At 39.2% G+C, this 15,179-nt stretch overlaps 1 protein-coding gene across 1 annotated transcript; it reads right to left on the bottom strand.

The window, feature by feature from the left end:
• Positions 1-12,650: 12,650 nt before the first annotated feature.
• LOC106386159 (extensin-3) lies at positions 12,651-14,256 on the bottom strand. Its single transcript, XM_048760902.1, has 2 exons — positions 13,019-14,256; positions 12,651-12,927 (listed from the first exon to the last, which is right to left on the bottom strand). Exon 1 carries the CDS (start codon positions 14,201-14,203, stop codon positions 13,034-13,036), a length of 1,170 nt encoding a protein of 389 aa, XP_048616859.1. The 5' UTR covers positions 14,204-14,256; the 3' UTR covers positions 12,651-12,927; positions 13,019-13,033.
• Between the last annotated feature and the right edge of the window lie 923 nt (positions 14,257-15,179).

Raw genomic sequence — 15,179 nt, 5'->3', positions numbered from 1 at the left:
TCTCTGAGTATACAATACAACTGATTTGTGAGACCATCGTCATGTTCATTCGTTGGTCTTGAATTAAACGTTAAGTTGCCTTGAGCTTCTAACTGTCTCAGTTTTTCATTAGTCTTAGACCATCTCCAATAGTACACAAAAATTTTCTCTATATTTCACATTAAAATAAAGTAACTCTATTATAGAGTTAGATTTGCTCCAATGGTTCACTCTATTATAAAGTGAACCATTGAAGCAAATCTAATTTTATAATAGAGTTACTCTATTTTATTGTAAAATATAGAGGAAATTTTTGTGTGCTATTGGAGATTTTTGTGTGCTATTGGAGATACTCTTAAATGTGATTGATCAAGAAGACAATCTATGAAGTTTCTGTGTAGATTAAAAAAAAATCAGTGAAAGTAAATGGTGTTCCCGACCCTCTTTGATGTCACTAAGCAATGTGTTCTACATTGAAACTGAACTTCCTTGTTAGTCAACTCTAACACCAATCATATACCATATATGTGCATCTGATGATGATATCATTAGCTTGAAACTGAAGGAACGTGCTTGATGATGCAGATTTGCTATTAACAAATCATTAGCTTACTGGACACGTAAGGTTTGATATGGGGCCATATCCTATGCATATGTCAGGAACCACATTATGTTCGGTCTATAAAATCATCACCGATGCGTCAATCAATTGAGAAAGATTTAGGTTTGTCTTAGTTCAGGTTTAAGTTTAGATTCTTTTTGAACCAATGTTTTATTCTTTTTTTATTCTTATATTATCAGCTCATCCAGTTAGTTCTCTACATTTAGTGTTATAGCGTAGACTTATTACCATATTGTCTAGTGTGAGTTTGGAATATCTTTCGATTAATGTCAAAGATAATCAAATCGTCTATTACCAGACTATCATGTTATATTAACCAGTCCGAAGTTCCAACTTACATGGACCAAATGGTAGCAACTTTGTTCGTAGCATGAATCGAACCCATGACAGACAAAGTTACGCAGTGCCGCAAGTTAGCTGGTCGTCCTCTTCTTTCTTGGTATTTGCCATTGTTTTTCTATTTCGTGCTGTCCACTTTCTCATCTTCAGAATTAGCATCCACGACCAATTATGTATACTAGAACATACCAAGAATATAAATATAACATAATATTCAAATGAACTCCATATCTTTTTCTTCAGTATAACCGATGGCTAAAAATCTTTCTTGTGGTGACCAATCATCCATTCTTTTTTATATTCCAGTCACATAGGATTTTAGTTAAATGCTAACAACATGTTGAATCTAAAAATGAAATTACAGAAGGAATAATCATTATCAAAAGAAAAAACGAGTATATGTTTGTCGAAAGTCGAAACCAAGAAAAGTAAAACACATAGTTACTTGATCGCTGCATAAATTTCACTCCGCAAATTTTCAATATTCATTTTATTTGGTGTTGGTTAATCTGAAGACTAAAGTGTTGCCTAAATTAACCAAAATAAATTCCTTATTTATCAAGAAGCAAGAGCAAGGCATCATGCCTTAGGCATGTGTGATGTCTAATGTCTTTTACCGCCAACAAGCTCGTTATTTATTTTTGTTTTCTGGCTCAAAATTAGAGTTAAGTTATTCTTATACAACACTTATTCACTACAACAAAACATCAAGGATTCTGAGGGAAAAAATCGTCGGTATGTCGTCGGAATAACGTTATTCCGACGACATACCGACGAAACACGCCGTCGGAAATAATTCCTCGGAATATTTTTTTTCCTCGGAAATCCCTCGGAATTTTCCGACGGAATTCCGAGGAAATAAATTTCCGAGGAAATTCCGAGGATCACTAGTTTGTCGGAAATGTCCTCGGAATATACCGAGGGAGAACTTCGTCGGTATAATTCCTCGGAAGTTCATCGATCGATGCGTGTTTGGACATATATACATCGATCGATAGGAGTATACCGACGGACCTTTTCCTCGGTTTATTCCGAGGAACTTTTCCCTCGGTATATTCCGAGGGAACTGGTCCCTCGGAATATACCAAGGGACAGCTCCCTCGGAATTTTCCGAGGAACCTGTCCCTCGGTATAGCCCGAACGTTTTTTAAAAAACGCATCGATCGATGCTTTTTTGTTCAAAAACGCATCGATCGATCTAGTGAAAAATATAATTAATTTCCTCGGAATGTAAAAAATATTAATTTAAAAAAAAAAAAAAAAATTTCTGAAATTTAAATTCGAAAATATGAAATTAAAAGTAAAATTGAAATCATATTAATTAATATTCAAAGTTTCACAAATAAAAATAAAACATTCCGAGTTTGTGGAAAAAAAAAAAACTACGGGTCTGGCACGTCCGGGAACACCTCGTTCGGGTACATCCTCTGCATCATCTCCATCATTTGCTGGTTCAGCCTCCTCTGTGCCTCATAGCCCGCCTGTTGAGCCGCCATCTGGGTCTCCAACAAAGATATACGATCATCTTTGTCCTTCAACTGGGCCGTAAGTACTTCTGGATCAACAAAGGGCGGTGGTGCAGAAGAAGGGGAACCGACCGGGTGCGACGACCCAAACCGACCAAACGTCCCTTCTTCTTTGGAACCGACTGAATAGAAAAAAGCCAAATTTAGAAATTTAAACCAAGAAATAAATGAATTGAACTTTTAAAAACAAAGAACTTACGGATTCAACGATTTCGTTGATTTGAAACCGGGACAAGTTGGTCGAAGCCGTCAAAGCGTCATCCTCGGTTTGAAGCTGAGACACTTCGTCTACCACCTGAGTTTGGACCAGGTCGACCACGTCCCTCACAAGACCGTCATCAATCTGGCCGGTCTTCTTGTTGGTATACGCCCTCCTCATTAGGGCGAGATCATCAACCGGCTCGCCATCATTTTCTTCCGCCTTGAAAAAAAACATAAATTAAAGAAACATTAGAAATTAGAAGAAATGCACAATAAATTTAAATTCTGAAACTCAAATAATTGAAGAAAAAGCGGTTGAACTTACCATGCGATCTCCGAGAGTGGCAATAGATTGAGCACCCAAGTTTCTTTCGTCTCTTCTTTATCCCAATGCGCACACAACTCCTTCCAGACCGTGTCGTTCATCGACTTTGGGACCTTTTAATAAAAAAAAAGAAAAAGTTTAATAAATTAAAAAATAGTTTAATAAATTAAAAAATGGTTTAATAAATTAAATCGAACCTTATTGATTTCCCACTTCTTCTTCCACTCGTGGATCTGCTTCTCATAGTTGTCCATTACTTTATGGACGAAGTGGTGATAGATAAAGAGCGTCTCATCGGAATTCCAGTTGAACTCTTGCTGAAAAAAAAACACAATTAGTAGAAAATTTATATTAAAGATTAAAAATATAAGTAAAAAATTAGAATACTTACCGCAAACTGACGAAACCACAGAACCTGCTTGTCGGTTGGGAAGTGAGTGAAAGTCGGATGTCCACTGTCGAGGGCCGAGTACATCATACGGTTGATCCATGCGCTGATCCCGTTCCCGGATCGGTTGAACCTTATTAAAAGAACAAACGGTTAATAATGAATCCAAATTTAAAGAAAAAAAAATGTTTAATTACCATGTTTGACCCCGTCCATGTGGATACGGAGTGAGATACGGAAGATGGTCACGACCGGGCTGTTGAACCAACTCCGCAACACGCATCACTCCCGGAGGACCCGGAGGAACAGGAGCGGATGCAGCAGCGGGAGCGAGAGGAGCAGGAGCGGGTGCAGCAGAGGGAGATGTATGGTTGGAGCTGTGGGGCGAAGGGGAATCCTGAAAATGGCTGGAATCCCGAGACTGGCTCCCCGTACCACCACGACCACGACGCTGTCGAGGCCGGGTCTGATCATCATGAGACCTGTAAATTAAAAAATATATTTAATAAATACAGAAATATATAAATTAATTTTTTTAAAAAAAAAATCCCAAATAATTTAATCACAAAAAAAGATTTATATATATTAAAATTTTTAATAAATATATAAAATAGTTCTAATAAACAAAAATAGTTGTAATAAATAAAAATAGTTTAATAATTACAAAAAATAGTTTTAATAATATATATATATTAAAAATATTTTTAAATCCCAAATAATAGTTTTTAATCACAAAAAAAGTTTTATAGATATTTAAAATGTTTTGTAAAATCCAAAAATCGAATTTATATAGAAATTTTTTTTTTGTAAAGTCCAAAAAATCGAATTTATATAGAAAAATCGTTTTGTAAAATACAAAAATCGATTTTATAAATACAAAAAAAAAATAATAAAAAATTCTAAATCAATTCAACAAAACAAATCATTCAACCAAATCACAATTCTAAACCTATTATACAACCAAATCACAATCCTAACCAATCACCCTAAAAAAATCTATCAAAACCACACAAAAACCTAACAAATAGAACCTAAGAGAGTGGGATAGGGTCCTTACATGATTTGTGTAAGAGAAGAGGGAGATCGCCGGAGATATCGTCGGATTTCAGGGGGAAATCGCCGGAGAGAAGAGAGGATTTGCGCAGAGGAAGAAGAGAGAAATGGGGAAGAAGAAGGGCTCGTGGTTATAAAACCTAGGGTCCGACGGACATTATCCGTCGGAATTCTAATTTCAATTTTCGCGAAATATTTGCCCGGTAAAATGAAAATATTCCGAGGAAATTCCGACGGATAGTAAAATATCCGTCGGAATTTCCTCGAATATTCCGAGGAAATACCGAGGAACTAGTGTTTGGGGTTTCAAAACATCAATTTTTTTTGCCGTATTTCATTTCTTATACAATTGTAATGCATACCATTGAGGATTCTTTGTATAGATGAGCATAAACCATGAAATAAAAAAATTCAAAACTAATTGAAAGTATTCCCTTTACCGTTCATTAAAAGGTATAAGTGTTTGTCTTATGTTGCGAGATTTCGTTCATACAATCGGAAAAGTGTTAATTATACGGTAAGGAACAAATTTTTGACTTCATAATGAACGTAAGACACTTAATAAGGGTTATATAGGTGTTATTCAAACGGCAAAACGTTGTTTTCGGTTTAAAAACCCTATTTCCTCGGAATTTCCTCGGATTATTCCGAGGGAACTCCGAGGAAACCCTCTTCTTCCTCGGAATTTCCTCGGAATATTCCGAGGAAATTCCGAGGAACTAGTGTTTGGGGTTTCAAAACGTAATTTTTTTAAATAAACGCATCGATCGATGCGTTTTTGAACAAAAACGAATCGATCGATTACTAAGATGGACCGGGCCGTAAGATTGTGATCGATCGATGAGAGTATCCCATCGATCGATCGAGAATCTCAATTGTTCCTCGGAATGTCCTCGGAAAATCTTGTATGTTTTTTTAAAAACGCATCGATCGATGCGTTTCTGAACAAAAACAAATCGATCGATTACAAAGATGGACCGGGCCGTAAGATTGTGATCGATCGATGAGAGTATCCCATCGATCGATCGAGAATCTCAATTGTTCCTCGGAATGTCCTCGGAAAATCTTGTATGTTTTTTTAAAAACGCATCGATCGATGCGTTTCTGAACAAAAACAAATCGATCGATTACAAAGATGGACCGGGCCGTAAGATTGTGATCGATCGATGAGAGTATCCCATCGATCGATCGAGAATCTCAATTGTTCCTCGGAATGTCCTCGGAAAATCTTGTATGTTTTTTTAAAAACGCATCGATTGATGCGTTAGAGAACAAAAACGCATCGATCGATGCGTGTTCGGAAAACAGAATTATAAGGCAAAACCCGACCTTTTCTGGATCTAAACCTTAGAACTCTCATCCCCTCCGATTTGCCCTATAATTCGCCCCCCCCCCTTTCTCTCTCTATAATCATCCGATTTGAACAATTTTGGGCTCCATTCCACTTGATTTTTCGAGCTCTACCTGATTCCTACACTCGTCTTCACCCTAAGACAGGTATACTCCGCGAATCTCCACATTCTGAAATCGTGTTCTTGAGCAATTTTTTGGGTTTTGTGAATTTCTTATTTCCGTGTTGATTCCTTGATCAAATATGCATGAAACAGATGTTTAAACATGGAATAGAACACAATTGTCTGTGATCAACGAGTTTGGAACAGGATTTGAGATGATTTAGGGATTGAGAATTTTTTTCAATTTGTTTTTTTTTTTATCACAACTCGATTTCGCTTTTCATTTTCATGTTGCTTTGAGTTCTTAATTGATTATAACCATGTTGAGAGCAATGATTCTATTTTGTAGAGAATGAAGCGCACGAAAATGTCAGCAAAGAAGAACACACAAGAAGAGGGTTCGTCTCAGCTGGAGAAGCAAAGGCCAAAGAAGTGGGATAAGTCTGATACCACCCACTACAACAACATGAAGAAGGTAGCCGTTCCGGCTACACAACTAGCATGTCCTGAGACGATGACAATATTGGGAATCCAAGCAGACATTGAAGGACTGTTCCAGAACATGGGTCTAGGCCAACTATGCAACCTCAACGAACCCACTTATCCGGAGTTGGTACGCCAGTTCATAGCATCCGCATACGTCACCCGTCCCGATGATAGCCATCAGGAAGGTTTTCTGGCATTCGTAGTGCAGAAAGTATACTATGAGGTATCTTTCACAGACCTCTGCGGACTATTTGGATTGAGTGCAGGGGAGAGGACATCTGGTCTTTATTGGACTTCAGAGCTGTTGAACTTCTGGGAAACGATTGGCACAGGGGTTTATAGATCTTCTCAGGCAAAGGAGTCACTTATCCGGAGCCCAGTACTGAGATATGCCACACGCCTCATTGGCTCATTGCTATACGGGACAACCACAGCCGCATCAGTCACGCAATGGGAGTTGTGCCTCCTGTACCAAGGTGTGAGGCATTTGCTACCGGCATTTGGAAACTCTACATTCCCACCTGCTACTGCCTTCAACATGGGAGCGGTGCTGGCCGCAAACTTAGCAGGATACAAGGGGAAAGTAACCAAATCCAAGAGCAATGCATGTGGATTTGGTGCAGTGATTACTCGGATCCTTAGACATGTGGGTGTAGACTGGAAGAACCAGCAGGCAGCACTGGACAGATCGAACAACATTGCTTGGAACTACCTGGATGTCATTTCTCTAGTAAGTAAGGAGTTCATAGCTGGTTCCCACTCGAGGATCCATCGGGATGGTCCTTACGTCTACGTATTCCAGGACCGAGCGAAGAAAAACTACTCTACTGCCACCTGCCTCAGATCGGTCTGACTTCTCTACTTTCAGAGGCTGCAGTTGAGTTCCTACCCCCTGCTACCGCACTAGTAGACAAGCCATCCTTCTTCACGCCAAAATATCAGACCAAAGGCAAGGGCGTGGTTGATGAAGAAGGAGAAGATGAGGCTGCACAAGCCATTCCAGATGATTCACAACCCCATCAGCTACTCCCATCAGACTCCAGCCAGTACAAGCTGCAAGAGCTTCCACCGAACGCCACTTCGCGCCAGCAACAACATTGGAGAGATCAGAGCATAAAGACAAACAACGACATGCTACACAAGATCTGGGCTGCCATTTCACGTATCAGGCCGTGTCGTTGCCAAAAGGATGATGTAGTTCATCGGGACAACTCTCCATCCAGCTCTGGTTCGGGTTCGAGTGGTACACACAGGGTAAGAAAGAGGTCCAAGAGACCCAACGATGCAGGAACATCTGGAGCAGGAGACGAGGAGTAGGAGCTATCACCGGCTATTTTATTTTCTTTTCTATTCTAACGTTTTATGGTCTTATTTTCTGTTAATTTTGAACTGAGTTTTTTTTTGGGTTTCTTAATTATGAGTTCGTATTTCTTTTACATGGTTTCTTCGTTTTATTTGGTTGTGTTCTGAGTAGTTTTTAATTCGTATTCAGCTTTGCCTTGCTAGATAAACCAAATAACTATTATCCGAGGAAAGAGGTTATATCAAGTGTTCCTCGGAATTTCCTCGGTATTTCTTAAAAAAAAAAAATAATAAGTTCAATGGTAGTCTGTTTCCGAGTCATCATCACCAGATGAATCTGAATCTGGATCTTGGTGAAACTCTCCAATCACTGGTTCATCCTCTACGTGAACGACGGCTTCCTCTCCAAAGTCGGTTAAATCGACTACAAGGCCAACTCCAGCTAAATCTTCTGCTGCACTTAAGTTGCCGGATGTGCTTGGTTGTAGTGGGTCTTCCAGCTCAGAACTTCCCTGAACTCGGCCTCTCGGGTTGAGTCTTGTAACAGTAACCCATGGATCATCTCTGTTCCTTACCCGGGGGTACTTGATATAACAAACCTGTAACATTTAGAAAAATTATAAATTAATACACATGATGATGAATCATTCTGAATAATTAACATTTAATTACCTGATCGGCCTGAGAAGCAAGAATGAAAGGATCATAATATTGCAGCTTTCGCCTCGAATTTACTGATGTAACACCAAATGCATCTGTTCTCACACCTCGATCTGGGGTGTTGTCGTGCCAATCACAATAGAAAACAGTACAGCGCAATCCAACCATGCCCAAATACTTGATTTCCAAAATCTCATGTATGTGTCCGTAGTATACATCATCTCCTGATGCAGAACAAACGCCAGCATCATAAGTCGTACTCGAACGTCTCCTCTTCTGAGTTGTGAATGCATATCCTCGAGTACAAAATCTCGGATATGACTTCACAACAAAGTTTGGTCCAACGACCATCTCACGTATCCAATCGTCAAATGTTTCACCTCTGGCCAAACCAGCAGACACCTATTAATAGCACATATATATATATTATATCAATAAATGTGAATTAGTATAAATATGTGATAAAATATATTTTAATTTGTTTAAAGCACTCACATAAGTAAACATCCATCCACTAAATTCTCTCTGCTTCATTTCTTCTAGTTCGTCCTCTGTGGCGTATCTATACTCGAACCGCTTTTCTGCCATGAAAATCCTGTATATGATGACAATAATGTAATTAATTAAGATTTAAATTTCAACTTGTTAAAATAAAATTTGTAAGCTCATTTATTTACCTCTCATATTGAAGAACGTCTTCGCAGTTGGTGAGCAAATATGTTTGCAAATGACTGCGCTCCTGCTCAGTAAGTCGACGGTCCTTTGGTTTTCCGCTAAGTCGTCCAACGTCTGTGAAAATGTCTGGAACCGTAACATGATATGTTGCCCGTTCGCCTCTATCATCATGCCGAGCAGGTCTTCTGTTTTTGGTCTGAACTTCTGCTGGAAAGTAGTACTCGGCAAAGTTTGAAGTTTCTTCATTGATCATCTGTGCGACTATAGAACCTTCCACCCTACTTAAATTTTTCACCATCTTCTTCAAATGGAACATATACCGCTCATACAGATACATCCATCTATACTGCACAGGACCACCAAGTTCCAATTCTCTTGCCAGGTGAATAACAAGATGCTCCATAACATCAAAAAATGAGGGAGGAAATATCTTCTCAAGGTTGCACTGAATCACGGCTATGTTAGTCTTCAAATTTTCAATACCTTCAAGAGTCACTGATCTCGTGCATAAATCGCGGAAGAAACCACTTATCCCTGCAATTGCTTCATGAACATTTCGTGGTAATAGTTCCTTGAAGGCGAACGGAAGGAGGCGCTGCATCATTACATGGCAATCGTGGCTTTTCAAGCCAGTAAACTTTCCTTCCTTTCTGTCGATACAGTTACGCAAATTTGATGCGTAACCGTCTGGAAATTCCACATCGTTTGAAATCCAATCAAAGAACGCATCTTTTCCCGCTGCATCAAGTCGGTATATGGGAAAAGGAGCCCTACCATTCTCATCAACATGAAGTTCTGAACGAGCACATATATCGACTAAATCCAGTCTTGACTTCAAATTATCCTTTGTTTTACCTTGAACATTAGGATCGTGTTCATGAGATTGTCAAAAAAGTTCTTCTCAATATGCATGACATCTAAATTATGCCTTAGCAGATGATCCTCCCAGTATGGCAGATCCCAGAAAATACTTTTTTTGTGCCAGTTATGTAGTTCTCCAACAGCATCTACCGGAAAACGCTCATGTCCACCGACTTCTGGCGTCCTTTCTGCACCAAAATCTCTTAGTTGTATCTTCAAATCTTTCCCACAAATTTCCGGAGGTGGACTGTCAAACACCCTCTTGTTCTTCGTAAACAAATTCCTACTCCTACGATATGGATGATCAGGTGGTAGGAATCTCCTGTGACAGTCAAACCAACACGTTTTCCTTCCGTGTTTTAGTTGGAAAGCATCAGTGTTATCTTGACAATATGGACATGATAGCCTTCCATGCGTTGTCCATCCAGACAACATACCATATGCTGGAAAATCACTTATTGTCCACATTAGTACTGCCCGCATTTGAAAGTTTTCTTTACACGAAACATCGTGTTTCAGCACCTTGAGCCCATAGTTGTTGCAACTCATATATTAGTGGCTGAAGAAACACATCAAGTGATCTCTTAGGATGCTCTGGTCCGGGAACGAGAATCGAGAGAAACAAAAACTCTCGTCGCAAGCACAAGTTTGGGGGAGGTTGTATGGTGTAAGAATGACGGGCCATAGAGAATACTGTCTTCCACTCTTGCCAAACGGACTGAAACCATCAGTACATAATCCAAGGTAGACATTTCTTCTCTCATACGCAAAGTCGGGATACTTTGATTGGAAATGCTTCCACGCTTTTGCATCTGAAGGATGTCTGATCTCACCATCTGTTGAGTGCTCCGCATGCCATCTCATTGGTTGCGCTGTGCGTTCAGACAGATACAACCTCTGCAACCTTTCCGTCAAAGGTAAATACCACATCCTTTTATATGGCACTGGAACTCTTCCACTCGTATCTTTATAACGAGGCTTTCCACAAAATTTGCATGTAACCCTGTTCTGTTCATCCGCCCTCCAATAAATCATGCAGTTGTCGCTGCATACATCTATTACCTGATACGATAAACCAAGACCAGCTACGAGTTTCTGAACCTCGTAGTATGAACCAGGAGCTACATTATCCTCGGGTAGAATACCTTTTACAAAATCAGCAATCGCATCCACACAGTCTTCAGCCAAATTATAATCTGTTTTAATGCCCATCAATCTTGTAGCAGATGATAAAGCTGAATGACCATCTCTGCAACCTTCGTACAATGGTTGCTTTCCAGCATCCAACATATCATAAAATCTCCTAGCTTCTGCATTGGGTAAATCTTCCCCTCTAAAATGATCATTTACCATCTGCTCAGTACCTACACCATAATCTACATCCGTTCTAATTGGTTCTTCTAATCTAACCGCTGGCTGAGGTTCGCTAGTACTACCATGTTCATAATCAGTTTCCCCATGATGATACCAAATTTTGTAACTTCGTGTAAACCCACTCAAATATAGATGAGTCCAAACATCCCACTCTTTAATAACCTTTCTATTTTTACAATTAGAGCAAGGACATCTTAACATACCTGTTTTTGCTTCCGGTTGTCGGTGAACTAACCCCATGAATTCGGTTATACCTCGTTGGTATTCTTCCGTAAGCAATCTCGTGTTCGGATCCAAATGAGGTCGATCGATCCAAGAACGAAAATAATTTGAAGAAGACATATTTTTTATGAATCAAATTCGTGTGTAAATAGAGTAAGAGGGAGGATGAAGATATGGAGTGAAAGAAGAGGAAGAGGAGTGCTTGTATTTATAGTTTAAATCCTGCCGACATACCGAGGAAATTCCGACGGAAAAGGCTAGTTCGTCGGAATTTCCTCGGAATTTTGTAAAATCCCCCAACGGCTCTCCAACGGCTATAATATTTCCTCGGAATTCATCGGTTTTTTCCGAGGAACACATTGTTCCTCGGAATTTCCTCGGAATATTCCGACGGACTGAGGTTTCCTCGGAATTCCGTCGGTATATTCCGAGGAAATTCCGAGGAACCCCAATTTTGTGTTTCCTCGGAATTTCCTCCTCGGTATATTCCGAAGATTTCATTTTCCGTCGGAATGTCCGTCAGAATACCGCTGTTTTCTTGTAGTGATTGCTCAGAAGTACCACGAGTGTTGGTTGTTGACCAGTTCCACTAGATCATCTGATTATATATATACAACATTTCATGTATAAATAATAATAGGGAATTATTATAAATAATCAATTAGAGGGGTCAAGAGGGATTTGTCTAGCAGCCAAGCAGGGCTGTGCTTGATACCAAGCAGAACAAGCATCAAGAGATATTTATATTGGGGGCCAATTGTTCCAAAAGTTCCTCTCTGGTCATGGGCGAAGCTAGATAGGGGAGATTGGGCGCACATCCACCCATGATTTTTTTTGTAATTTCATATTTTCTAAAGAAAAACAACATAAAATAGCTAAATAGTAATGAAAAATTCGCTTAGTACACCCAGTATCTGTTATTATTACTTTATGCACCCACTAAAATTAAACTCTGGATTCGCCCATGTCTCTAGCTCTGTTGGTAAAGACTATAAATAGTATAGTTTGGGTTTCGGGGTTCTACAACTTGTATGCATTTTCCTGTTTTATTAGATCATGAGCCAAAAAAAATTGTTTGCTTCTAAGCCGGAAATTGTCAGGCCCTGCTCTGCAGCCAAGTAATAATCATAGGCTCATAGCAGCCAATTAAAATTAGAAATGATACTTAGTAGAGTATGGGAAATGAAAAATAAAGCTTACAATTTTATTTAAGTAATCAAACTTTAAAACTGAAGAAATTGGAAAACAGGACAACATATGACTAATTTGCATGCATGAATGGGACCACATCATCAACATGTTTGCAGTTTATTGCAACAACTTATTTATGAAAAAAAAAACACATTGAATGGGAAACTTTATCATTAGAATATATATCCGTTTAGATGATCTCTTAATGATCTTGCGTCTTTTATTTTATCACCAAAACATTCTTTGTTCACTTGTACTGTCGTCAACTCCTGCAAGAATACAAGTAAACGTATGAAATAAGCAACTGTAATGTGATTGAGGTCTACCACATTGTAAGTAACTTTGAGAAATGATAATTACCATGAAGACGATTAATTAGTAGTGGTATGGAGGAGGTGGAGATTTGTAGAGGTAGGGTTGGTGAGGAGGTGAGTAGTGAACCGGTGGAGGAGGAGAGTGGACGGGAGGAGGAGGAGATTTGTATTCATAGTGTTTTGGTGGTGGGGGAGAATGGTAAACCGGAGGAGGAGGAGACTGATAAACTGGAGGAGGAGGAGATTTGTACTCATAATGCTTCTTGGGTGGTGGAGGAGAGTGGTAAACTGGAGGTGGGGGAGACTGGTAAACTGGAGGAGGAGGAGATTTGTACTCATAATGCTTCTTTGGTGGTGGAGGAGAGTGGTAAACTGGAGGAGGAGGAGACTGGTAGACTAGTGGTGGTGGTGATTTGTACTCGTAGTGCTTCTTAGGTGGTGGTGGAGAGTGGTACACTGGAGGAGGAGGAGACTGGTAGACTGGTGGTGGTGGTGATTTGTACTCGTAGTGCTTCTTTGGTGGTGGAGGAGAGTGGTAGGCCGGAGGAGGAGGAGACTGGTAGACCGGTGGTGGTGGGGATTTGTACTCGTAGTGCTTCTTTGGTGGTGGTGGAGAGTGGTAAACTGGAGGAGGAGGAGACTGGTAGACCGGTGGTGGTGGTGATTTGTACTCGTAGTGCTTCTTTGGTGGTGGTGGAGAGTGGTAAACTGGAGGAGGAGGAGACTGGTAGACCGGTGGTGGTGGTGATTTGTACTCGTAGTGCTTCTTTGGTGGTGGTGGAGAGTGGTAAACTGGAGGAGGAGGAGACTGGTAGACCGGTGGTGGTGGTGGTGGTGATTTGTACTCGTAGTGCTTCTTTGGTGGTGGAGGAGAGTGGTACACTGGAGGAGGGGGAGACTGGTAGACAGGTGGTGGTGGTGATTTGTACTCGTAGTGCTTCTTCGGTGGTGGAGGAGACTTGTAAACCGGTCGAGGGGAGTAATGCTTTACCGGTGGTGGAGGTGATTTGTATTCGTATTGCTTCTTGGGTGGTGGGGGAGATTTGTAAACTGGAGGAGCTGGATAGTGTTTAATAAGTGGTGGTGGAGATTTGTAAACTGGAGGAGTGTAGTGCTTCACCGGCGGAGGAGGAGAAGAATAATAGTAATTTGCGGTGGTTTCAGATACAAAACCAAGAGATAATGCTAAGACAAGCAAAGCTGCTGCCAAAAAGGCCACTGGTGATCCCATTTCGTTATGTGGTTCTCTTTGTGTTTGATGCTCCTAATCTCTCCCCTAGTTACCCTTTATATAGCTTTTCAATTACTCGTTTAAAAACAAACTTTCATCTCTGATGGTAAATGGCAATTTCGTGATATGTAACAAAACAATAATAGTTGACTATGTAATGCAAAGAAAAATATGAGGTTAGGTCTCAGTCGGCCTTTCATTATTGAATTTCTTTCCCCCTCAATTATTTTGGTAGTTGATCGATATGTTCTGCATGTTCCGAACATATCAAATTATAATTAATATATAGAACACTGAATCTAATGTTAACAGAATTTTCCACAAGATATTAGAGGAATCACAAAATATGACCGATATTATTCTAGAAAATGATAAAAAGAATATCAAAATATGAAGAATATGACCACACATGTAACTGTGAGTCCATTTACCAGGAAATGAAAATACTTTATTTCAATTTATTTTATCAAATATTTTTATATTCAATAATATGCAATATACGAATTTGATTCTAAATATGACACATCTATAACAGTAATATAAGCTATTGTGATACTTATACTTTATCAAAACATTTCTAGAGAATTGACATCATGCTATCTCATAAATATGCTAAAACCACTGTATTTTAGTTGGAGTACTTGTATTTTGTGATGCTAAATTTATTAACTAAGAAAACATAATTAAAATAAGCCTAATATACATTTTCAGAATATTTTTAATGGAGTAATAACTTAAAATAACTAGATTTTATAGACAACAATTTCTTTCAAGTTTTCTCTATTAGTTTTTACAACTTTTCTCTCCTGATATAACTTTTATTAGTAATAAATTGGGTACTGCTATGTTTTGATTTCACCAAGAACCCAGACTTATGTATTTAAAATATTTCAAAAGTGTAGCCATTGTTAGTCAGTTACATGTTCATCGCAAACCTACAATTATAAATCAAGATTTCTGGTTTTTCTGTAACTAA

Source organism: Brassica napus, chromosome C6 (genome assembly GCF_020379485.1).
Source record: "Brassica napus cultivar Da-Ae chromosome C6, Da-Ae, whole genome shotgun sequence".
Taxonomy (NCBI): domain Eukaryota; kingdom Viridiplantae; phylum Streptophyta; class Magnoliopsida; order Brassicales; family Brassicaceae; genus Brassica; species Brassica napus.
The sequence above is the reverse complement of the archived record's forward strand: the minus strand, read 5'-3'. Positions and strand labels throughout refer to the sequence as shown.